Source organism: Mus caroli, chromosome 1 (genome assembly GCF_900094665.2).
Source record: "Mus caroli chromosome 1, CAROLI_EIJ_v1.1, whole genome shotgun sequence".
NCBI classification, from domain to species: Eukaryota; Metazoa; Chordata; class Mammalia; order Rodentia; family Muridae; genus Mus; species Mus caroli.
In genome coordinates this window covers 160,770,520-160,793,879 of record NC_034570.1, presented here as the reverse complement: position 1 = coordinate 160,793,879, position 23,360 = coordinate 160,770,520, and the positions used below count along the sequence as shown (strand labels likewise).

At 45.9% G+C, this 23,360-nt stretch overlaps 1 protein-coding gene across 3 annotated transcripts in view; it reads left to right on the top strand.

The window, feature by feature from the left end:
- Positions 1 to 23,360, top strand: part of Nos1ap (nitric oxide synthase 1 adaptor protein) — a 289,982-nt gene that overhangs the window by 52,555 nt on the left and 214,067 nt on the right. For all 3 annotated transcript variants that reach the window (XM_021163360.2, XM_021163356.2, XM_029477646.1), the window contains exon 2: positions 22,567 to 22,638. In XM_021163360.2, the coding sequence (XP_021019019.2) occupies positions 22,567 to 22,638 (72 nt within the window). The remainder of the gene's footprint in view (positions 1 to 22,566; positions 22,639 to 23,360) is intronic.

Sequence of the window (23,360 nt, the reverse complement as noted above, 5' to 3'; positions counted from 1 at the left end):
AGAAATCTGCCTGCCTCTGCCTCCCGAGTGCTGGGATTAAAGGCATGCGCCACCACACCCGGTTCATCACCATGGTTTATAGGAGTGCTGTGCAAGATCAGCACAATGTGGTGTTGCTATTGTGTTCTTTGCGTTAATGCTGAGGTGGTCTAGGAACTCCAGGACCCATAGAAGTAAGCCACAGGGCCCTGCTTGCTCCCACCCATCCTCACTTTGTGCCCCATCCATCTCTAAGTTCTCCTGTCTCAGCATTCATTTGCTTGCTCAGCATTTTGCGATCTGGCTAATGACAAACTGCCGCGGCTACTTAAGTCTCTCCAAGTCCACACTTATGTACAGCTGCATATGCAGTTGAGTGTTGCTGTGTTGTCGTATGTGTAGAATGTTATGGTTGCTTATATATGTCTCCATCTTGCATATTTATTCGTGAATGCACAGACAGAACAGCCTCCTTAACTGAAAGCAAGAAGCAACAGTTCCCCTTGGTTTGGGGTATATATGTAATCACCTGTTGAACTGTGACAGAGACTAACTGTGTAAGGGGCGGGGCGGGGTGCTGGGATGGTCTTTGAAGCCACTATCTATTCCTTATAGTCAGTGTTACATGTAAACCCGAGAAAAAGACTGTATCAAGCAGCTTCTTCGCTTTCTTCTTAGGTATGCAATATGTTGGCTTGCTAAGCAACTGTAGTTGATATAACACATATATACTACTCACTAGTAGCCAGTTGCCTCAAAACTCATCAGTTGAGGGCCCACAAGATCGCTTAACAGGTAAAGTGCCTGCCACTGATCCCAATGACGTGAGTTCGATCCCTGGGACCCACCTGATGGAAGGAGAGAACCTGACTCTTACAAGTTCCCTCTACACTTGTGTTGTGGGCCTGTGCACCTCCCTATCAATAAGTAAATGTAGTGAAAATTAATAAAAACCTCACCAGTTGAAAGCTGCTCTCGTTCGTTTGTTATCATGGTTTCCATGGGTTTAGAGGAGGAAGGTAACTGTGTGGTTCTTGCTGTAGGTCTTGGGAGATTATATTTAGTTTGCCTTTCTTGTGCCACAGGGCAGGGTGTTGATGGGATATGTGGTTTTCCTTTGGTTAGGTTTTGTAAATGTGGGCACAGTGACCCAAGAGGATAAGACTGTAGCAATGGGGTGGGTAAAGTTCTCGGAATTTGTATAAAAATATAGGAATTTATATTAATATGGTTATTAATAATTATGGTGCTAGAGCCTTTATTTCCTTCATTTGCTGGCCATGCCAGATCCAACCCTGTCATGGGGTGAAGAAGCTGGTGTGACTGAATCTCTGTAATCCTGGCCAGGCAGGATCTGAGGTCGGTGCTGTCCACTGTCTGTCATTATAAGAAAATGTCCAAGGCCGGATAACTAATAAGAGGTCATGTTTTATTTGGCTCATGGTTCTGGAGGCTGGGAAGACCAAGGGCAATCTACCTATGAGGACCTTCCTGCAGTGTGATGGGAGGCAGAGGGAGTCACAGGATGAGAAGGAGCAAGCAGATCAGAGGAGCGTTTAAAACAAAGCCATCCCTACAGCAATACATTCATTAATTGGAGAAGGGGTAACTCCTTCCACAGGGGCCCAGCCCCCCTCAGTTAGTCACTTCCCAGAGGCCCCAGCTCCAACTACCACCAGCCTGAAACTTTGAACGTTCAGTTTCTGACACGTTAAGTCCTGGGGAACAAACATTCAAAGCACAGCTACTTCGGGGTCACCCTAAAGGGCAGTTCTTTCTCTCTTGGAATCTCCCTTTATTCCCATGAGGAACGCGGGGAAGGAGTTTGCATAGCAGCACCTATGCTATCTGGTAGGTTAGGGTGTTTACTCCTCTGTTATGGGAACCCTTCAGGGTCGAGAGGAGAGGACACCTTATCCCAGTATTATCTAGGGCTGGAGATACCTGGCCTGTGGGGATTTCAGGGCTAAAACCAGGACGTGGCCTGGAAGACTGGACTGATTGTCCTATCTAACTGTGCGTCAGGTTGCTTCCTGTTGCAGTCCTGCACCTAACAGTTCTTGCCCCAAGGAACTTCCCAGCTCAGGAGAGGCAAGCATGTAGCTGAAGCCTCCCATGGCCCAGAGCCCTGCTTCGAGATGTTGCAACATTTACCCTGACCCAGTAGGAGCTGCCTGTGCCTGGCTTGAGTTTTGGCCTCATCCCTTCCTCATTAGTATTGCTCTCTGAACTTCCTGTAAATCCAAGGGTGAGGAGATAGAACACTACAGGTTCTAACCACCAAGGCACCATGCTTTTGTGTGGTGTTGGGCCAGCCAGCCTGAGCTTATGGCTTGCTTCTTGTTTGTCTCTGAGGGTGAGTTTTTTCCTGTCACCCATCCTGGTGAGTGACTTGTCTGTGAGTGACTGACAGGTATTCTGTGACTGGAAGTGGCTTCATAGCAGCAAGCTCTCCATTCTGTGTAAGGAGCAGCGGATGTTTCCTCAGAGGCTCCCTTCTGAAGTTTTGCTTGTATGGGTTGTGCAAAGTGACTGTTGAGGAGACTTCTTGTGAAGGGGAGAGAATAAGATGTGACTTCTGCTGGGGTAGATGGACAAGACTGTGTAATGGAGACATATTTGGTACTGTTGTACGGAGCATGAGTCTTTCGCACCGCCTCCCCCAAACATTCATGCTAAGCCAGGCAGTGGTGGTACATGCCTTTCATCCCAGCACTTGGAAGGCAGAAGTCGGTGGATATCTGTGAGTTTGAGGTCAGCATGGTCTACAAAGTGATTTCTGGAATAGCCAGGGCTATACAGAGAAACCACATTTTGAATTCCCACCCTTAAAAAAAAAACAAAAAAACAAAAAAAAACTCTCGTTCAAGTCAGTTTCTCCTTAAAACTGTCTTTTCCTTTTGAAGCCATCATACAAGTCTGAACCCTTGCTGTTGGTTCTTGGTGTCTTGGAGTGGGAAGCAAGCAGTGTGTTGAGGCTGTCTTTAAGCCAGGCCTGGCACAGTCTTACTTAGGTTTCCAAAACCATTTCTCTATGTCCCAAAGAAGACCGTTGTCTGCACTCTCTCCTGCCTGGGATGGCTGCCTCCTTTGCTAGTGTCAGATTCTCCCATCATTTCCGAACCCTGACCTCTCTGCCTCTGTGTTTCCTTTCTGTAACAGACATAAGTGCTCTGTAACTTTCTCATAAAGAAAGTCAAGTTCAGGGTGGCACTGCCTGCTTCTCCAGCATGGGCTCCTTTAACTCCTGCATTAGCATTCTTATGCTTTGACGAATAACTGAGAGAGATAAGGGAGGAAAGACGGATTTTTGGCTTACGGTTTCCATTCATAATCACTTGGTTTTGTTGCTTGCTTCTGGGCCTGTGGTGTGTCAGTGTGTCATGATGGCAGGACACGGCACAAGACAGCTCTTTACTTCCTGGCAGCCAGGAAGCAGAGAGGGACAGGGGACAAGAAATGCCCTTCAAAGATGTGCCCCCAGTGACCCATTTCTTCCTCCTTGGCAGGATCTCATACGTCTCTGCCACTTCCCAATCATTCCATCAAAATTCGTCAACGAAGCCAGAAACCTCATGGTCCAGTGACTTCCCAAAAGTCTGACATCTGGCAACTGAGTCTCCAACACTGGAGTCTTCAGGGGACATTTCATATACGAACACTGCCGGGAACAGTAGGGGACATAGCTTCATGTGGGGGCTGTAGCAGCCTAAGGATTTAACTTCTGAGACCTCTAATCGGGTGAGGCTGGGATTTCGATTGATACTACAGAAAGAATTTCATTTTGAGTCAGGGAGAGCAAATTTGGGGTTTATTAGGTAGAGAAAAGTACATTGTTTAATACAAGAAAAGATAACTCACACTATGCATTTGAGCATGGCCATTAAGACACATCCACACAAGAAAGAATAGACATACAGAACAAGGTTGGAGGTAGGTGCCTGCTTCTCAAAGGAGAGAACTGCAGTCACGTACACACACACACACACACACACACACACACACACACACATTTTTAAGGCCCTGAATGTGTGTGTGTGTGTGTGTGTGTGTGTGTGTGTGTAGACTAGTGGCTGACCTCAGGTGTCTTACTTGTTTACTTCAATTCTGAGGCAGGGCCTCTCATTCTGAACACTGAACTTGGTAATTTGGTTAGGCCAGTTTGCCAGCTAGCCTTAGGGGAATCCGCTGTCTCTATGTACCAATTGCTGGGACTGCAGGCAGGCAGTCATGGGTACTGGACATACACGGGTGCTGAATTACCTCCTTAGCCCCCATTTTGGACTGTGGTAGCTTTGAAGTTCTGGTGTCCAAGGCATTTAAAAGATTAAGGAGAAGTCTTTCGGGTGTTGCTGGTCTTAGCATTGCTATTGCTGTGGTAAAACATTATGGCCAAAAGCAAGTTGGGGAGGAAAGGGTTTATTTGGCTTATGTTCCAATATCACTGTTCATTACTGAAGGAAGTCAGGACAGGAACTCAAATCAGGGCAGAGTCCTAGAGACAGGGGCTGATGCAAAGGCCATGGAGGGGTGCTGCTTACTGGCTTGCTCAGTTTGATTTTTTAAAAAATAGAATCCAGGACTACCAGCCTAGGGGATGGCATCACTCACAATGGGCCGAGCCCTCCCCCATTAATCACTAATTAAGAAAACACCTTACCGGCTTGCCTATAGCCCATTCTTATGGAGCTATTTTCTCAGTGGTGGTCTCTCTGATGATTCTAGCTTATATCTAGTTGACATAAAGCTAGCCAGGACACTTTTACTAAGCAAAATTCTTTGGTAGTGCGTGGGATTACAAAAATGGTTTATAATGTGCTTTGAACAGATTTCAGATAAGAAATATTCATAGGTAAGTTTGCTGATTAAAAAGAAAACCAGGGGAAAAGGAGTCCTTACTGTGTGTAGGTCACAGAGAAGTCAGGCTACATGGTGTGACTGTAAACATGGCTCACGGTCTTGTTTGTGATATTTACTTAGAAAAGTAGAGCTTTAAAGATGAGACAGAAATGTCAGCGAGGTTAAAATAAAAGGTCATGCACATATTGGCTTAAGTGTGGTTTAACATCCCTGCTTGAATTATCTTTCAAAAGGAAAGAGCTGCTGGTGGTGGGAGACACTGTATCTAATGAGGCATTTTGTTTAGTTGTGTCAAAATTATACATATATGTGTGTGTGTGTGTGTGTGAAAGATGGGTTCTAACTGGTTTAGCCTGACTGGCCTGGAACTTACTATGTACACCAGACTAGCCTGAAACACACAGAGAACCACCTACCTACCTCTGCCTCATGAATGCTGGGATTAAAGGTATGCACCACCACGGCCTTTACTATGTCAAAATTCTTACCTCTCAGCCAGATCCTTAGGACAAAAGTTCCACTTTCCCTTCCAATGTTCCCTAAATTCCCCTGCCTTTCTCTGCAGCCTTGAAACTACAGCATAGCGTTCCATTCCACAGATGAGAAACTGAGGGGCCAGCCGGCTTCCGCTCACTGGTAGAGCAGCTGAGAGGAGTTGAACTGGATAGCCGGGGAAGTGTATAAAACCGACCACGTGACCGCTCCGTGTCCATGCCCTTAGGGAAGGTATTTATTATAGATATGAGAGAGAACAGCCAGAGCAGAGAGAGAAAGAAGTGGATTTAATAGGCCAGCAGACTGGACCTGAGAATCAGGAGCAGAGAGGGGGTGGTGTTTGGGGAAAATGAGGGTGGTAAGGAAAATGAGTAGCTGAGGGGGAGGGGAGCCCATGAGCTGGAGGCGGGAGGGCAGGGGAGGAGGTGAGGAGGGCTAGAATGGACTCTGAAATGTGTGACTGGTCTATGAGATACTGAGGGAGCCTGGAGGCCAGCATGCACTTTGGTATGCTAATAGGCACCACATTTAGTCATTTGTCCCTTCTGCCTTTTGGAATTTGGGGAAATGGAGTTTCGTTTGGACCTGACTGGAAGTACTGGTCCTCTCCTCTGATACTGTCTACTGTGGTATGTGTAGCACTGGCTTTGAGGCAGGATCCCTGGGCCATCTTGACTGAAACACTTGCTCTTTCGGCATTAGCATTGGGCCTTATTGGAATAGAGCAAGAGGTAGGGCTGAGCCGTGAACTAGATCTGCCTTGCCAAGTGTCTTCCTTTCTTGCCAGGGACATCTGCTTCCATGGTACAGTGTGCCCTCACCTTTGCTGGTGGTCCATTGTCTTTTGATGAGAGTTCATTATCCTTCTTAACTCTTTCCTTCCCATCTTTAGAAAGGAGGAATGGCCTTCCTCCTTCCTATAGGTAGGTTACTTGGATTGCCTCATCGGAAAAATCCTTGCAATGATGATTATGCTAATGGGAATGATTAAGTCCTCAGCTATGAGGACTCCTGGGTGGGTCACTCTAGGAAGTTGGGTAATAGAGGGAGTCTTTACAGTGTGGGAGGTGTGGGGCTGCCTGAAGGCAGGTAAAAGAATGAGATAGCATCTTAAATGATCTTGCTTAAAAACAGGAAAATCCACTGCTTCCTTTCTTTTGGAGGATGGGCCAGGCTTTGGACCACATGCGCACAGTATAGTGGTGCACAGGGTCATTCTAGAGTTGCCCCTGAAGTCTGTTTGGGGGGAGACATTTAATTGAACAATCAAGCAGATGTTAACTCAGGACTCTGCTAAGTGAGACCAAATAGAACAGGAAAGGCTAACCCAGACAGGGAGCCAAGCACTGTCACACACTGCCACAGTTTGACTCCGCTGTGGCTCTTTGAGTAAAAGATGCTGCTCATCCCATCTTATAGAAGGCATTAAGTTCAAACTTCAGTCCAGATAAAAATCCCAAAGTCCAGGCCTTTTCTGTCTTTCTTCGCTAACTCCCTGGAAGGCTTTAATCTTACCCCGTATAATTCTCTGTGCAGGAGTCATTTAGTGAGAACAGATGATGGCTTCTGGGCTTTGATTTCAGGCACCTCAGTCTCTAAGTACCCTCTCCGCTGACTTGCTGCTCAGTGCCAGAAGTCCTGATGACCAGTGAATAGCCTCTGAGGATACTTGGTTTCTATGAAGTCAACCAGTTGGGTGTGGTAGTTGGTGACTGTAATCCCAGGATTCAGGAGGCTGAGGTAGAAGGGGGCGTTTGGGAGAGATTGAGCGATGCCAGGCCAGACAAAACAAGACAAATAAATGTAACAGGAGACAGGCTGAGCTTAGAGTACATTAATTTTTGCTCACTTGGAGCTTGGGTGGCATTGGGTGGAGTCAGGGTTGTTTCTATATCCAGGGTATCTTCTTTGGCCCTGTGTTGGTTAGTTTTAAATCTCAACTTAATACAATGTAATATCACCTGAGAAAAGAGTCTTAATGAGGAATTGTCCACATCAGGTTGGCCTGTGGGCCTGTCTGTGGGGATTTTCTCACTTGTTAATCAATGCAGGAAGACCCAGCCCATTGTGGGCAGTCCTGTTTTAAGGGCGGGCTCTGGAATATGGGAGTGGCTGAATATTAAGCAAACCATAAGGGTGCGTTTATTCTTTTATTCTCTCCTCGCCCTTGACTGTAGATGTGACGTCACTGACTGCTTGAGTTCCTGCCTTGATTTCCTCAAAGGGTGAACTCCAACTTAAGAGTCCTAAACCAAACCAACCCTCTCTCCCCCTTCAGAACACGGCCCATGAGTGGAGTTGTGTGAGAAGATTTCTGAGTGCTTGTGAGAAAATTCCAAAGGAAACAAGGTGTGAGTCTGGTGACCTCAGGTTTTTCAGAACACAGAATGCGATTTCGTGCTCCTCCCAGGTGTAGCAGATAGGAGTGAGTTTACTTCAGCTGTAGTTAGCCATGTGCCTCGATGGAGAGACATGTTTTTGCCTCATGTGGCTTGTCCTTGTGATTGAAGACTTTTTTCAGGGGATTTCTTAGCCTGCAGAGTATTAATTGTCTGATGCTCTGAATAAAGTTGGGTATTGGATGAGATGTTAGCAGGCCTCAGTTCACCCCTCGGGCCTCAGTTCACACCATCAGCTCTAGTAGTGAACATTTCCTTAAGTTTCTCTTTTTGTTCAGGGTGTTTTTATCAAAGCCACAAAGTGAAAGAAGGACAAACATCCCCTCCTTAGCTCTTCCTCCGTTTGGTTTGCATTGTTCCCTCAGTCTCCTGCTTTCAAGCCTTGTTGCCCTTCCATGCCTCAGCCTGCCACAGTGATGGCAGCGGGCTTGTTTGCTAGGACAAGTAGCCTTTGAGAAGTGTGAAGCCTTGATGACAGTGTGGTTTACAGACGAGAAGGGCTGCTCTACACAGAAGAGAACCTGTGGGCACCACAGTGAAGAGATGGGGTTACAGGAATGAGAAAAAAAGATCGAATCTACAGAGACCCTGTCTAGCTTGCATAGGAGCAATTTTGTAGATAGGGTCTCACAATGAAGCCCAGGTTGGTCTATCTGGAACTCACTGTGTAGCCTAGGCTAGCCCAAGACTTGCAGCAGTCTTTATACTTTCTCTCAGTCTTTACTTCCTCCCCCTCCCCTCCCCCTTCCCCCTTCCCCCTTCTTCTTCTTCTTCTTCTTCTTCTTCTTCTTCTTCTTCTTCTTCTTCTTCTTCTTCTTCTTCTTCTTCTTCTTCTTCTTCTTCTTCTTCTTCTTCTTCTTCGACAAGGTCTTGTTATGTAACCCATGCTGGCTTTGAACTTGTGACTTTCCTACTTTTACCTCCCAAGTATTGGAAATACATGTGTATGCCACAATGCTTGGCAGCACATTTGTTTAAGGTCTCTTCTAGCCCTGAACTTCTACTTCCCCCTTTTAATTCTTTCCACAGTATGAAACAGCTCCCACGTCAGTCACTGCCTTTGGATATTTAAGATTTATAAGTTGGAAAATGTGTAATATGTTTTCAATTCTCTCTCAGTGCGTCTTTAAAAATACACTCTTGCCTTGTATATTGGTATTGGTAAAAAGAAGGCCTAGAAATGGAGCCACTTGGGGTCACCTAAGGCAGTCCCAGAAAAGGCACAGTGGCTGGAGAGTTTGTTCTGGAACCTTCAGTGTAGTGGAGAAATAATCTCGTTTGTGAGCTTCTGTCCCATTTACTGCCTCAGGGAGAAGGCATATGAAATGGGATTGCTATACTTTTACAGTGATACTCACACACACACACACACACACACACACACACACACACACACACTCATAGTCTTCGGTAGAGGAAAATATATCTTCTGGAAGAGCTAAAATTCAGTGTAGTTATAGCTCAGTTTCTCATGAATTATTTATCTAGTGAACTCAAACACCCAGATGACAGCCTGCAACACAGAAAGCCACAGAAGGGATAGTTAGTGGCCAGCCTGGATGGAGGCTCACAGTCTTAGCTCGAAAATCCACTCTTCAAAAGCTCATGCAAGAACCAGTTTGGTTGTAGTTGTATTTACTAGTTCACGGAAAGCCAAGTAGGGAGGATAATATGTGTGTGTGCATGTGTGCATCTATGTGAGTGTGTATGTACATGTGTGTATGCTTGTGTACAAATGTGTGTATGTGTGTGTTGTAGCTCTATGGAGATATAACTCACATGTTACACTCACCTTTTCAAGTCCCTTGGTTTTAGTGGCATCACACTACTATATGATCTTATGTGGTGCTATGGCCAGCAGGGAAATGCATCAGGAGGGGCAAGAAGGGAAATCTGCTTTAGCTCAACTCAGTTAGCTGGACTGGTTCAACCTTCTAGAGTCGGACACTGGGCAGTTTATTTCAGACATATCTAAGTACACTACTGTTTTAGCAAAAATCAATCAATCAATCAATCAATCAATAAATAAAATAAATGCTGCTAACAATGACCTCAATCCTGTGTGAACAATAAAGCTTAAGGCATGAAAACATGGAAACTTTTGCAAAGTACATGTGACCTCTACTGTGAAGATGGGTCTTATAACTTAAGGATCTAGGATCTGCTGTGGTCTCTGGCTTCGAGAGTGTAGAAGTCACCAAGCTATATAGTCCATGGGACTCACATGTTACACTCACCTTACAGGACCCAACAGGATGGGTCCTGTTGACTGTGAAGCAGTGCTCAAGATGAGGGTCTATCGAGGAAGAGTCTCAGATAAGCATACTGGATGGGGGATTTGAGTGTGACCTGGCCCCACAGGTAGCACAGGTCACCAGGCTATAAATTTCATCCACTCTCAGCCTTCTGCATGGAAAACAGTTATACACAGCCATTCTGCTGAAGAGACAAGCCTGTGTGCTCACAGCCCTGGTTTCTCTCCTGCTTATCCGTGAACATGGGGACCTTGGTCCTTCTCCATCACCCTTCTCCACCCACCCCCCCCTTTTAAAATTTGATAGCTGTTCATATTGTCTCTGTGGGTTGGTTGGTTTGAATAAAGGTGATATGATCTTTGTGTACAGGTTTTTATGTGGCTATATGTCTTCATATACTTATATGATATATGGATTTTTATATGAGTTGAAATACTGGCTCATACATTAACATCTGAGCTGTGGATGAGGAGTCCAGTACCACAGTCTTGTGAATTCTGTTTTTCTTTTTAAAAAATTTGGAGTGTCTTAAGAAGAAGTTTTAATATAGACTTAAGTACAGGCATTAAGGGGAACAAGAGACAGAAATGTTAACAAAGCACTTAAGGACCATAGCATGTGTCCTACAGTGGAGGCGTGGAGCAAGAGGGGAGGAGGGTGGGGGAGAGAGAGAGAGAGAGAGAGAGAGAGAGAGAGAGAGAGAGCGCACCACAGTGTGAGGGCGTTGATTCTTCCATTTTATTGCGTGCATCTTGATGATCCAACTCAGGTCATCAGACTTGGCAACAGGTGTCTGTATTAGCTGAGCCATCTTGCTGGCCTACAATTTTTCGATGTCATGAATTCCGTTAAAACAGTGTTTTTCACTTCAGCTAAGTCTAATTTGTTTTCTTCTTTTGTCTTTTGTTCTTTGATGTATCTAAGCAACCATTCACTTAGATTCTGCATTCTTCTAAGAATTTTATATTAAATACACGGCACATTTTGAGTTAGTTTTTGTATATGGTTTGAAGAAGGGATCCCACTTCTTTCTCTTGCGTGTGGCTATTCAGTGCTCCTAGTCCCCACGTAGAAGACCGTCCTTTCACAGATGACTTGTCTTGGCTCTCCTGTCAAAAGATGTGGTGACAGAAGCTGGAAATTGCAGGATCTAAAAGACAGAAGTGTTCTAGCTAGGATTACTGTTGCTAAATGAAGCACCATGACCAAAAGCAACGTGAGGAGGAAAAGTGGCTTATACTTCCACATCATTGTTCCTCACTGAAGGATGTCAGGACAGGAACTCAAACGGGGCAGATACCTGGAGGCAGGAGCTGAGGCGAGGCCCTGGGGGAGCTTACTGGCTTGCTCATCATGGCCTGCTCAGCCTGTTCTCTTATCAAACTCAGGACTACCATCACAGGGGTGGCCCTACCCACACTTAGCTGGGTCCTCTCATAACAGTCACTAAGAAAATGCCTTACAGATTTATAGAGACATTTTCTCAGTTAAGGCTCCTTCCTCGATCATGATGCTAGCATGTGTTAAGTTGATATAGAACTGTCAGCACAATGAGGGTCAGGAATTTAAGGACAGCCTGAGTTGCATGGTGAGAAGGCAAACACAAGTATATATAGCTGACCATGAACATGAGGACTTGTTTCTGGACTCTTTTATTCTATTGGTCTATGTGTCAGGCTGTGCGCCAGTGCTGGACCGTGTTGATTGTCACAGTCAAATCAGGTTCGAATTTCCCTGAGTTCCTGTCTCAAGATTGTTTTTATTCTAGGTTCCTTATATTTACAATTTTACCTACAATTTTAGAGTTGGCTGGCTAATTTTGCTGGAAAGACTAGTGAGATTTTAATAGGGATTACACAACAGACCCACCTGGAAAGTATCTTGTCTCGATGGTTTAAGTCTGAATCATGAGCACGGGATGTCTTCCTATTGATTTATGTCTTCTGCAGTGATATTCTCTGTTATACTTTGTAATTTTCAGTCCATGAATCTTTGATAGAGTTAGTCCTGAATATTTTTTCTTTTTTTGATAGTGTAGCAGATGTAACTGTATCCTGTATTTCATTTTGAAACCCCTCACTGGTTTTGTACTTTCCTTTTGGTGGATTCTTAGGGTTTCTGCATAGGAAATTATTACCTGTGGTCGCAGAACACTTGCTTTTTATTTTCCTGTCTGGGTGCTTTTTATTTCTTTTATTTCTGTATTTACCTGAGTGATGCCTCCAGTCCTGTGTTCAATAGAAGTGATGAGCATGGATATCCTTGGTTTGTTCCATAATCACCTTGTAGCCCAGGCTGGCCCAACCCATGACCCTCCTGCCTGTGCTTCTGAGTGCCTGGGTTACAGGTGTAACAGCCACACCTGGCACTCTTCTACTCCTCCCCCTTTACACACACACACACACACACAGAGTCACACACACACACACAGAGTCACACACACACAGTCACACAACACACAGTCACACAACACACATATATACATATATATAATACATGTATATATACATATACATATATATATACAAATATAATTTTTTCCTAAATAGAAAGATGTTTAATTTTTCACATTACATATGGTGTGGGGTTTTCATAAATGCCCTTTATTAGGCTGAAGAATTTCCTTTCTATTTACAGTTTATTGAGTTTTTTTTTAATCATAAAAGGATATTATTGGATTTTATCAAATTCATTTTCTTTGTGATCTGAGAGTGGCACATGATCCTTAGTCCTCTCTTCCATGGAGATGGTATCTCACATTTATTGATTTTCGTACGTCGAACAACCTTTTTCTTCTTGGCATAAGTACTTCTTGATAATTGTATCTGATCCTCATTCTATGTTGCTGGATTAGTCTTGGAGGTAGTTGCTTTCTTGAGGATTTGGGACAGTATTGCTAAAGGTAGGCATGCCATTCGGATGGGGGGAGGGGCGGGAAGGAAGGAGCAGAAAAATCTTGAAAGTCAGCTTCAGAGACTCAAGGAGATATAGCAGCAGTGCAGGCTGCTTCTCACCAGGTCATCATTGCCTAGCCTTAAACAGGGAAGGGTTTAATTAGTGGTTCCTCTCTTCCCAAGGAAGCACGTTGAGTTCTTAACTTAGGGCAGTGCATAATAAACCTTCAGGAGACTTCTAATCAAGAGAGCTGAAAACAGAGAGAGCGCTGATGTCTGCGTGGTATTACCTGCTGGTCATCTGGGGATGTTGCTCACGTATAGGGGTTCATTTAGTACCAAGGCTGATGATGATGGATCGTCACATACTGTGGACCCCACATCCTCAACCTTGAACAACTCAGGAAGGAGGCAAGGTGCTTGCCTCTAGCTGAACCCATCCTGGGAGCAGTGTCACACTGAGCAGGAGGGCTAGTGAGTCAGGGCATTTGTCATTTGTCTGTGGGGTCTGGCCACTGGTGATGCTATCTGCCTGTATCCTTCACCTGGTTCCCTGTTGACGCACTGTAATTCCGTGAAGTCTTCGCCCCTCAGCTCACTTCTGGCATTTTGGATCACGTTGCCCTTTGCTCTCATTAGTCTCTGTTAAGTCAGAGGAGGATTGCTAGAAAGGCACAGACTATGTTTCCTCTTGGTGGTCTCGTTTGTGCACAGAGCAAGAACACAGCAATGTAAAAACAACCTCTCCAAGCCAGACCCAACATTGGCATAGAGAAAAAACTTGGACATCCAGTACCTCTCGAGCTGTGGAGCGATTGGCAATTGTTAGCTGCTGTTAGCATGCACACACACACACACACACACACACACACACACACACACACACACTAACACACAGGAGTGAGCGCATGCACACCAAAGCCTTGTATAAACCAAGTAAGCGTTCTCTCCTTAGTTGCCACATCTAGCAGTTATTGTCTAATTTGTTTCAGGGACAGGTCTGGCATATGGGTAGGATACCTATAGGTAAAACAAAAGGCTTAGAAACTTGAAAACCTTAGACTTTAGTTGACAACAATGTTGGTTACCCAAAGCCAAAGATCTTGACTCTTACTTGCAGAAGAGGAGCTCGTTTGCAGTGCTGTCCTGGGGCCTCCCCATTGCTCCCTTCCTGCGGGTTCATGTTCCACTGTAATAGAGAGATTATCTCTCCCCTCCCTCAGTGACAGAGCTCCATATTCCTTGCTGAGCATCTTAGCTCCACCTCAAGGTATTTCGATGGAGCCAGATGAGGACCCTTTGTCCTTGTGCCTTCTACCTCAGCGCTTGGCAGTTTTTCACTGGGTTTGGCCTCGATAGTATTTGTCTGCTAGTATTTGAAAGTCCTCATCCAGCTTAATTTGCATCTAATTTGAATCAGACCTTAACGGGGGCACTGGGCCTGTTCTTTCTGATGGCTTTTATTTCCTCTTGGGAGTAGGTGAGGTAACCCACACTGCTTTCTGATTCTGCCACTCACAAGCAATGTTTCTATTCGAGACACAATTTCCTCCTGTGTGAAAATGAAGGGTTAGATCAAATGCTGTTTCAGGCTACTTAAGCTTTTGACCCAGCTCCATGTCACTGCGTAGCATTGCTGGGTCAGGTCTGCATTCCTGGTTGACTAATTGTTTCACAGACATTTAAGTTTTGTGCAGCTTTCGTCAGTGTTTCTCCTCCCCATACCTTGAACTTTCTTCTCTTTCCTGTTGAACACGTATGAACCCTAGGTGGGCAGGCAGATCTCTGGACAAGTGGAAGGTGCCCAGGATGCTTCACCTGCCTTTGTGACAAGATCCAGGGATGTTAATTGCCACACTGAGGCTTCCATTCAAGGGCTGAAAATCCAGAGCGGTTTTTGTCTTACAGCTTTTACCTGTCAAGTCCTCTTAAAGAACAGTCAGGCCGCCATGTCTAAGCATTTGCTAATGGTGACTAAGAGAGAGACAGCCCCTTGATGGTTCTGTCCTGCCTCTGTCCTTTTTGAGAATCAAATAGCATGAACCTAAAGACAGGTCAGCACAGGTTGTTTTGTTTTGTTTTGATTTTTGCACCCAGGCCTTGCATGCTGGGGATTGAAAAGGAATCTGCTACGATCTCCGGCATATTCATCGGTCCCACTATTTGACTACTGATTGGTAGTGACCATCACAATAGACAGCCTTCAAATACTTGCTTTAGGGATGGGGGTAGCAGAAAGATAAGTGCTTCAATCTTCTTTGAGTAGAAATAAATATGTGGTGTACAGCTGCATTTGAAGTTTTTCTGAGTGTGTGTGCATTTGTGTATGCCTCTGTGTGTACACATGTGTGCATGCCTGTGTGATGTGTACGTGTGTGTACATATATACCTGTGTGCAAGGGAGGGCTGGAGAGGACTGGGCACGGAGGCTTTGCCTTGACTGTAGCTGAAAGGAAGGACCTATGGCATATGCCCCACCTCTCCCCAGGTCCCCTGCACCTTAGTACCCAAGGACCACGCTGAAGGCCTCAGAAGTGGGACTGGGAGTCAGGGTGCAGCACTGTTTTCCTCTTTCCTCCCCTCCCCCAGAGCAGTTACTAGAAGGTCACTCCCTCACTGCCTGTGCTCTGGAATCTGGGCTGCTCTGGGCCTCTGCAGTTCATGCTGCTTTGTTCCCTGCTAAATGAGGCGAACTGTAGCCCAGGTCACATTCATAATCCGGCACAGCAGGACACTCAGCTGTGTGCAGAACAGTCCTGCAGGGCAGGAAGGTCTTTCCCTCTGGAGCAGAGCCACTGGCTTGCAGGAGTGTGTCCTTGGCGGGGCTCTAGACTCCTGTGGGCTCCATTTCTCCTACACCGATCCAGTGGGGTGTTTCTTCTTGTTATTGGGGTTTATTTTTACTTTATTTATTTATTTTCACTGTTGGACAGTGGGTGGGGCAAGAGTCTCACTCTAGTTTAGTCTGGCCTAGCTCACTGGGTACCAAAGGCTGGCCTGGAAGTCACAATAATATTCCTGTCTCGGCCTCCTAAGTGTTGGGACTAACAAGTGTGGGTCACTATGCCCTGACCAGGGGATGTTGAATCTTCCTTTTCCAGACCCTGTTCCAAGAGCTGGGGTACAGAATAAGAGCAGAAGCCCCATAGGGGCTCATATTATTGTGGAGGAAAGTAACCGTGTGATCCAGATAGAACTTTTCTTGCAGACCAAGCAAACTGTGGGGAAGGATGTGAATGGGGCAACAAAAGGAGTAGCATTAGCTGGAGTCAGGGTGGTGAGCATTCATTTGCACTGGCAGGATGACCCTACTGAGTGTGTGACACTTTCCGTTGTCAGTAACCTTTGTGTGACTCCCACAACTCCCTGTGATTCTCCTCATTTGTAGGGTAGCAGGATGGGAGATAGATCACAGAAGTCACTGAGGTGGATATGTTTCCCGCTGGTGAGTTCTAGCCACATGCAGGTTGTCATAGGGCTTTATGCTCATGTGCATTGGAGAGGGGGCAGGGTGTGGCCAGGAGACCAGAGGGATGTGAGGAGGTGGGCAGTGCACAGGATAGACAGCAGACTTGGTTTGGGGTCCTCAGAGAAAGAACAGGGAAGAGTACAGTGGGGTCCTACACCAGAAGCTGGAGGCTTGGGAGAGATCTGGTACTTTCTCTGTTACTCGGCGACTCCTTTAGAGCTCTGCTCTCTTTAAAGGGAAGGGGTTGTTAAAGCATCTCATAGCACATGCTGGGGTAGAGACTCGGTTGAGCAGTTTCTGAGAGAAGAGAGGGACGAATGCAGCCTCTCTAGGAACCTTTATGTTTGCCCTGTTAACTTGGCTGTGCCCTTCTGATGGGGCATGACCATACTTGTGCTGGCCAACCAGTGGGGGTTTTATCGGATGCATGCTGGAAGATTCTGCTGTCTTTCTGAATGTGGTTTTCTCATTCCTCAAAAGCGTTGACTTGGTTGCTCATTAACCCTGACTCTGTTTCCCCTGAGGGCAACTCTCCAGCCACCTCACCATCCCTTCCGAACGGCATTGTCAGACCAGAACCCATGTGTCCCTGAGCGTACTTCCTCTCCAGAGCTGGACACCTGCCAGTCTCAGGCTGCTTCAAACTATTCTAAACATTCAAATTATTACTATTTTAATTAGTAGTCTTTACTTTTAAAATTCTATGTTAGGTTCACACAGTAAAAAAATTCATTATTAGAGCAGAGATTCCCATAACCCCTCTTTTTAACAAAGGTATTGACATACAGTTGGCTAGTGTGAGTGCCTGTTAACAACCTTAGCTTATGTTATACTCTCCTCTCTATGCTGTACATTCTGTGTGGTTATGTATTTATTTACTTATTTATACTTGCTGAGAGTTTATGTTATTGCCTATACGAGGCGTGGTCTGATACCTGCTTGTCCAGCCATATCAGAAGCAGAATCATATGCAGTGTTCTCCTTTGATTGGATGTCTACCTTGTCTCTGGAGACACCTGACATGAGCTTGGTAAACAGGGGGACCCTCCCTCCCCTAGAGGAGGGTAGTGGCAGACATCACAGGGTGTGTGGGTGGCGAGTGTTACATGGGTGGCTATGCCAAGCTGTTCTGTCTTTCTGCCGTTTGCATTGTCATTGGTCACACACTGGGAGACACTGCAGTTCAGATTGGTACCGTCTCCAGGAGTTAATCTCCAGAAAAATACGCTGGAAGCAACGTCATGACAGTACTTCATGAGACGGTCATGTAGTACCCGGGCTAAAGTTGCCCGGAAATTTTAAAAAAAGGCTTTGAGGTTCTTTGGTAATCGTATATGCAGTTAATTCCTGCTTGTCTGCACCATGAAGCCACAAATAAAATGTCTGTCTGTCTGTCTGACTCTGGTTATCATGATTTCAGTTTACATCTTCCTGAAGACTTTTCCTTTTCAATGTCTTTGAGATAGAACCTCATTCTGCAGACGTGGTTGGCCTCACACTCATGGGAACTCTCCCACCCCAACTTCCTAGGTGCTGAGATGACAAACGGTAGTGACCGAACCTGACTTTTCTTTTTCTAAAGTTCTTTTCTTTTTCTTCCGGAGTCTGTGGATTTTTTTTTCTTTCACTTTAGACACTGATGAGAAAGTTGTAAGCTGTGGTATTTTTAACCTCCTTTCTTTGTGTCCTCCCTCTGCTCTGTGTCCTGTGTGGTATTGCACTGCAGGGATTCCTGGAAGGAGGACACAGAAACGCTATAGATCTGTAGAAGGCTGAGTGATTTAAAACCCCACCAGCAGCGGGTTTAATGTATCGCCATCCTTTGATAAACTGGAATTGCGTGTAGTACTTAGGGGTATCTGGCTCTGGTCTGTCCCAAGCACCTGGATAACAGCCATAAATATTATAAAGCCATGATAGGATGAAGCAGGTGACCCTGAGACGCAGAACAGTGAGGTCAGTGTTGGAATTCCAGGCAGACCCCAGGGTAAGGCCTTTCCTCTTGTCTCTTCTTCAAGCAGCGATTCTCCCATAAGGACTTAGGGCAAGTGTGCATTCATTCCTGTGAGACTGCAGTCAGTCAATTGAGGTTTGAACATCTTCTCTGTGCCTTGACCTATGGTAGGTATGGTCAACCCATGGATACATGTATTTAATTATGTGTGGATGCTACATAAGAGAGTTGTAGGGGTTATGGAGTCTTGGTGTAAGAGCCCACCTTCCTTAGAAGTCAGCAGTAGAGAGGCAGAGATTCAGTAGAAATAGGCAGAGAGAGAAGAGAGAGAGAGGGAGGGAGGAGTGCTTTGTGTGAAGGGAGGAGCACATACAGAGGAGGTAAGGTGTATGTGAGGAACTCTGAGTGATGGGAGAGTCCTCTGCTGAAGGTGAGGCTGGACCACATATAACCATGTTGAGGCTGCTGTTTGTCATCTCAGAGCAGATGGAAGCAGGCCGGAATGTTCTTAAAGATTTTTTTTTAAAGTGTCAATTTCATATGTATGAGTATCTTGCTTGTATGTGTATCTGTGTGCCTTGTGCATGCCTAGTACTCATAGAAGCCAGAAGAGGGCATCAGATTCTCTGGAACTAGAATTGTAGATGGTTATAAGCCATCACGTGGGTGCTGGAAATCAAACCTGGGTCCTTTGAAGAAGTAGCCACTGCTCTTAACTGCTGAGCCATCTCTATCCTCAAGACAAGAATGAACAAATCTCAGTTACTCATAAGTTGTGATTATTTGGGGGAGAAGGCCTTCAAGGATAAAACCTGAGTTCCAGGATTGAGTGATTAGGGACTGATACCAGGGTGAGGAGGGTAAGGAGGATGAGGGGGATGAGGGAGATGAAGGAGATGAGGGGGATGAGGGGGCCTAATGAGAGGGATAAGGGGGATGAGGGAGATGATAAAGGGAATGAAGGTGATGAGAGGGATAAGGAGGATAAAAGGAATGAGAAGGATGAGGGGGATGAGAAGTTGAAGGAAAGGAAACAAGTTGCCATTTTGGAAATTATTCTTTTAATTTCTAGGTATTGAACAAGCCCCTTTCATTGTCCTAGGGTCCCTTGGACCCCAGGATCCTGCAGAGGATGCAGATAAAGGGAAAGACATTTCTGGTTGATAACTCCCCCACCGAGAGACTTTGACTTGAGAAAGGAAGCTGGCCTTGCCTGATTCCAGTGGGAAGCAAGAGCAGCCACCACCTCTGCAGTTTATTAGCTCAGCTGCGACTAAGTCCAGCCTGGGAACCACCTTTCTTGTCTAGAATGGAGGCTCCTGGCTTAGTTCAGTTGGTTATAAAAACGAAGTGAACTTGACCACCAAAAAAGAGCAATCAGCAGGATGACCTGACTGACCGGCAAGTGGGAGTGATTGTAGACCGTTCCACGGCTTGCTCGAGATAGAAGCCTTAGCTGTGGGGGTGGGGGTGGTAGTGGTTAGGTCAGGTACACAGATGATTGCTTGCCCGCTTGGCTGTGGTAGAAATGGAGGTGGTTTCAGTGATCACACCCTCGGCTTTGGCCCAAGGAGCTGGCTTTCTGTTCTCGCTGCTTCCTGGGCATCCTGGCTCTCATTTTGATTCATGTTTGTTAGCGTGGATGTTGAACTTTTGTCTGGGAGATGGAGACCTGAGTCCTCCTTTGCCTACACCCTCCTACTCGCTGCAGTTGACCCCAAGGTACAGTAGGATGGAGCTGGGTTAGCTCCTGCAGACTCATTTTCCGGAAGGCAGACTTGTGAGTTTTCTTTACAGGGAAGGGAGTGGGGGAAGAAGGGAAAGTAGGTGTGTGGTGTGAGTGTGGTGAGTGAGTTAGTGGGTGTGCACTGTGAGTGGGTGTGTGTATGTGTTTGAGGTATGTCAGCACACACACACACACACACACACACAGGTTTAGGTGCAAGTGCGAGTGCATATAGGTGTGTGCAGAGTGCACATACCAGCTTGGGTGGGGGCCTGGTGGATGGAGGCAGGCTCTTGTAGGGTGAGGATGGGCCTAGGAAGAGGGGCCCTCTTATATGTAGACTGCCCGCCCCGCCCCATCATTTCCTAATTGTTCCAGTCTAACTGCATCCTTCCCCAGAATGGAGAGGTGGGCTGCGGTACAGCCAGAGAACGGGTCCCCTTTGGGTGTTTGAGTTCAGGCTCTGTGGTTAGCATTCCCTTCTGGACTGGCAGTGATTCCTCTTACATGTACCTCTTCTTCCCACTCTGGCTCCTCTACAATGAGTGACCTTGTTCAGTCCCGTGGCCTTGCACTTCACATGGTTGCAGGAGGATCTGAGCCCCAGAAGGTTTGTGTTTCTGAATCCAGCGGGTTCAGGGAAGAGCAGCACGGAACAGGCAAAGGGATCCCGGAAATTCCCATTGGGCTGGAGGGCCTTTGAAGTTGGTTAATCATGAATGGCGCCTTGCCATCTCTGGCTGCTCAGGTCACTGACCTATTGTTGACCTTGAAGCCCCAGCAGAGTCCACTAGGGAGAATTGCTAACCATAGAGAAACCTAGGGGCTTTGTTGCCTCAGCAAGGTTCAAGGTCCTTGGTCAATAAGCCCATGTATTTGGGTGGGTTCCCCAAGGGGCCAGACTATAGTGTACCCGTGGTTTACCATCCAACTCATCTGCTGCTGGGAACTTCATTCTTCAGTGTGTCAACACATACTGTTGGTCAATACTAGGGGAAATCCATTTGTTCCCAGTGTCATTTGTGAAACTCTTCTGGCTGGAGCCAGTCCTTAGCTCCAAATTTTGGGAAAATCTTTCTTTTCCCGTAACCACAGGGACTATCTTTCAAACATGACTGTTCCTATTTCTGTTGAGTCAACCTTTGCTTAGGTACGTATCAAGCTGGCTCGAGCTAACTCCTTGGCTAACTCTTGGACATGTAGGTGAGGTGATTTAGGGAAGCAAAGGGATATGGTTTGAAGGGTCTGTCAGGAAAGAAGGCCTGACGTTCAATTTGATCACCTGCACGCACGGGCTTAGATACCTAGGTTGTATTTAAATTCCTGAATAATACAGCCTTTCCCCCCTTAGAACTAATTGTCTGAATTTATGCCCATTGGTAAGCAAAGACAGAGACTGGTACTAATCAGTTGAGAGTGAGGGCTTGATTCTTTCGTTTGCTTATTTTCGCATTATTTGAATAGTCTTTAGCAAGGAAATACATGTCAAACATTAACCTTAGTGCAATCTGGTTTAGTGGACAACTTCAAAGTATAATCAGGGCAGGTGTGGTGGTGCACACCTGTGATCCCGGACACTCAGGAGGCTGAGACAGGGGAACAGGTGATTTTGAGGTCAGCCTCAACTATCTGGTGAACCTGTCTCAAAAAGCAATAAAAAGTCCAATTGAGTACTTTTTTTTAATAAAGCAAATATTAGTTTATTCTTTCTCCAGTCAGGAACTTAACAAAATGTTGGAGGTCTACAATATGTCTAGGAATAACTCAATAAAATTCCAGTAACCAGATGTGGTGCTTCAGGCTGCACAGTCCCAGCACTTGGGAGTCTGAGGCAGGAGGCGTGCTGTGAATTCAATTACCAGCCTGAGCTACAGAATGAGTTCCAGGCCAGCCTGGGTTTAAGAGTGGGGGCTTGTAAAATTACAAACAAATCCAAAACAGAACAAACAAAACAAAACAAAACAAAAATCCCAGACAATAACACCAAAAGTGTCTATTTTTCTCTTAGTGCATTTATTTTTGGCAAACACTTTTATATAAGAGTTTCTTTCCCTCTCCCTGTCCCCTCTCCCTCTCCTGGTTCCCTCTCCCTCTCTCCTCCCTCCCTCTCTCCCTTCCTCTGCCCCCCCTCCCCATGTGTGTGTGTGTGTGTGTGTGTCTGTAATTTATTTGCTCTTACAGATGAAGAAATTGAAAGGAGAAAAAAGAAAATTGCTCTTACCATGTCCTATAGACAGGGTCAGAACTCTACAAGGAGCCTTTCTGATTCAGATGCCTGCTTACCCCAAACACAGGGCTTTGCTACATTAGGAGCAAGATGAAAATGGAAGCAGCCATTTCTGGTTAGCTGCCTACTTCTTATTAAAATCTAGAAACAATTTCAAAAGCAGACGATAGCCCTTGGGATTGTAGTTTCCTCCTCTGTAAAATGGGAAGAGAAACCATGTGGCCTCAAAGTTTTTGCACCCTTGACATTCTGTGATTAGGGACATTGCCTCCCCGCCATCTCATTTTCTCTTTGCTTCTTTTCTACAGTACGTGGGAAGCCTGGATGTGCCCAGACCCAACAGCAGGGTTGAGATCGTGGCTGCCATGCGCAGAATCCGGGTGAGTGGTCAGAGGTGGGGCTGTGTGCGGATCCATCCGTAACTCAAGTTTCCTTGCTGTGGGCCTGTTCACCAGAGCCGAGAGAGCCAGAATGGATGGCTTTCCCATTCCAGGCCCCAGATCCCATATTCCTGTATCGTTGGGGAAACTACTGTGAACTAGGGCCAAAGATTGTGGCTGAATAACAGCATCCTCCCTCTTTCGTGTCCTGCTTCCAACTGATATGCATGCGCCGCGTGTTGGCTAGTAAAGGAGACTGGCAAATGTTGAGCAAAAGTTTAGCAAGCATCTAGTAATTGAGCAAAACATTTTAAAAGGGTAAATTTATTGTGTTAAAAGGGTAATTTATTGTGGTACAGGATAGAGGATTTAAGTGAAATTTTACGACTGGATATGAGATTCCAACAAAACTTCCTTGGTCAGCTGTTTGAGGCTTCGGGCTGTGTAAGCTTTGTGCACTCATTCCCCTTCCCTTTCCTGTGACCCTGGAAGAGTTTGGTATGTGTGGCAACCTACTGCCATCTGACTCTGGTCCCTGGAGCAGGGAGCGTGAAGGAACTCGGTCGGGAGCCCTGCACCAGAACCGAACTGTGCATTTATTTGGAGGTGGGCTTGGGGTTGCTCGGGTGTGGGGCTTCTTCTTGTGTTGTGGAGTGAGTTGGAGTTAGGGTGGCTGGCTTGGTCCTCTCTGGGTGCAGCCTGACTTGTGTCATTGTTCTTTG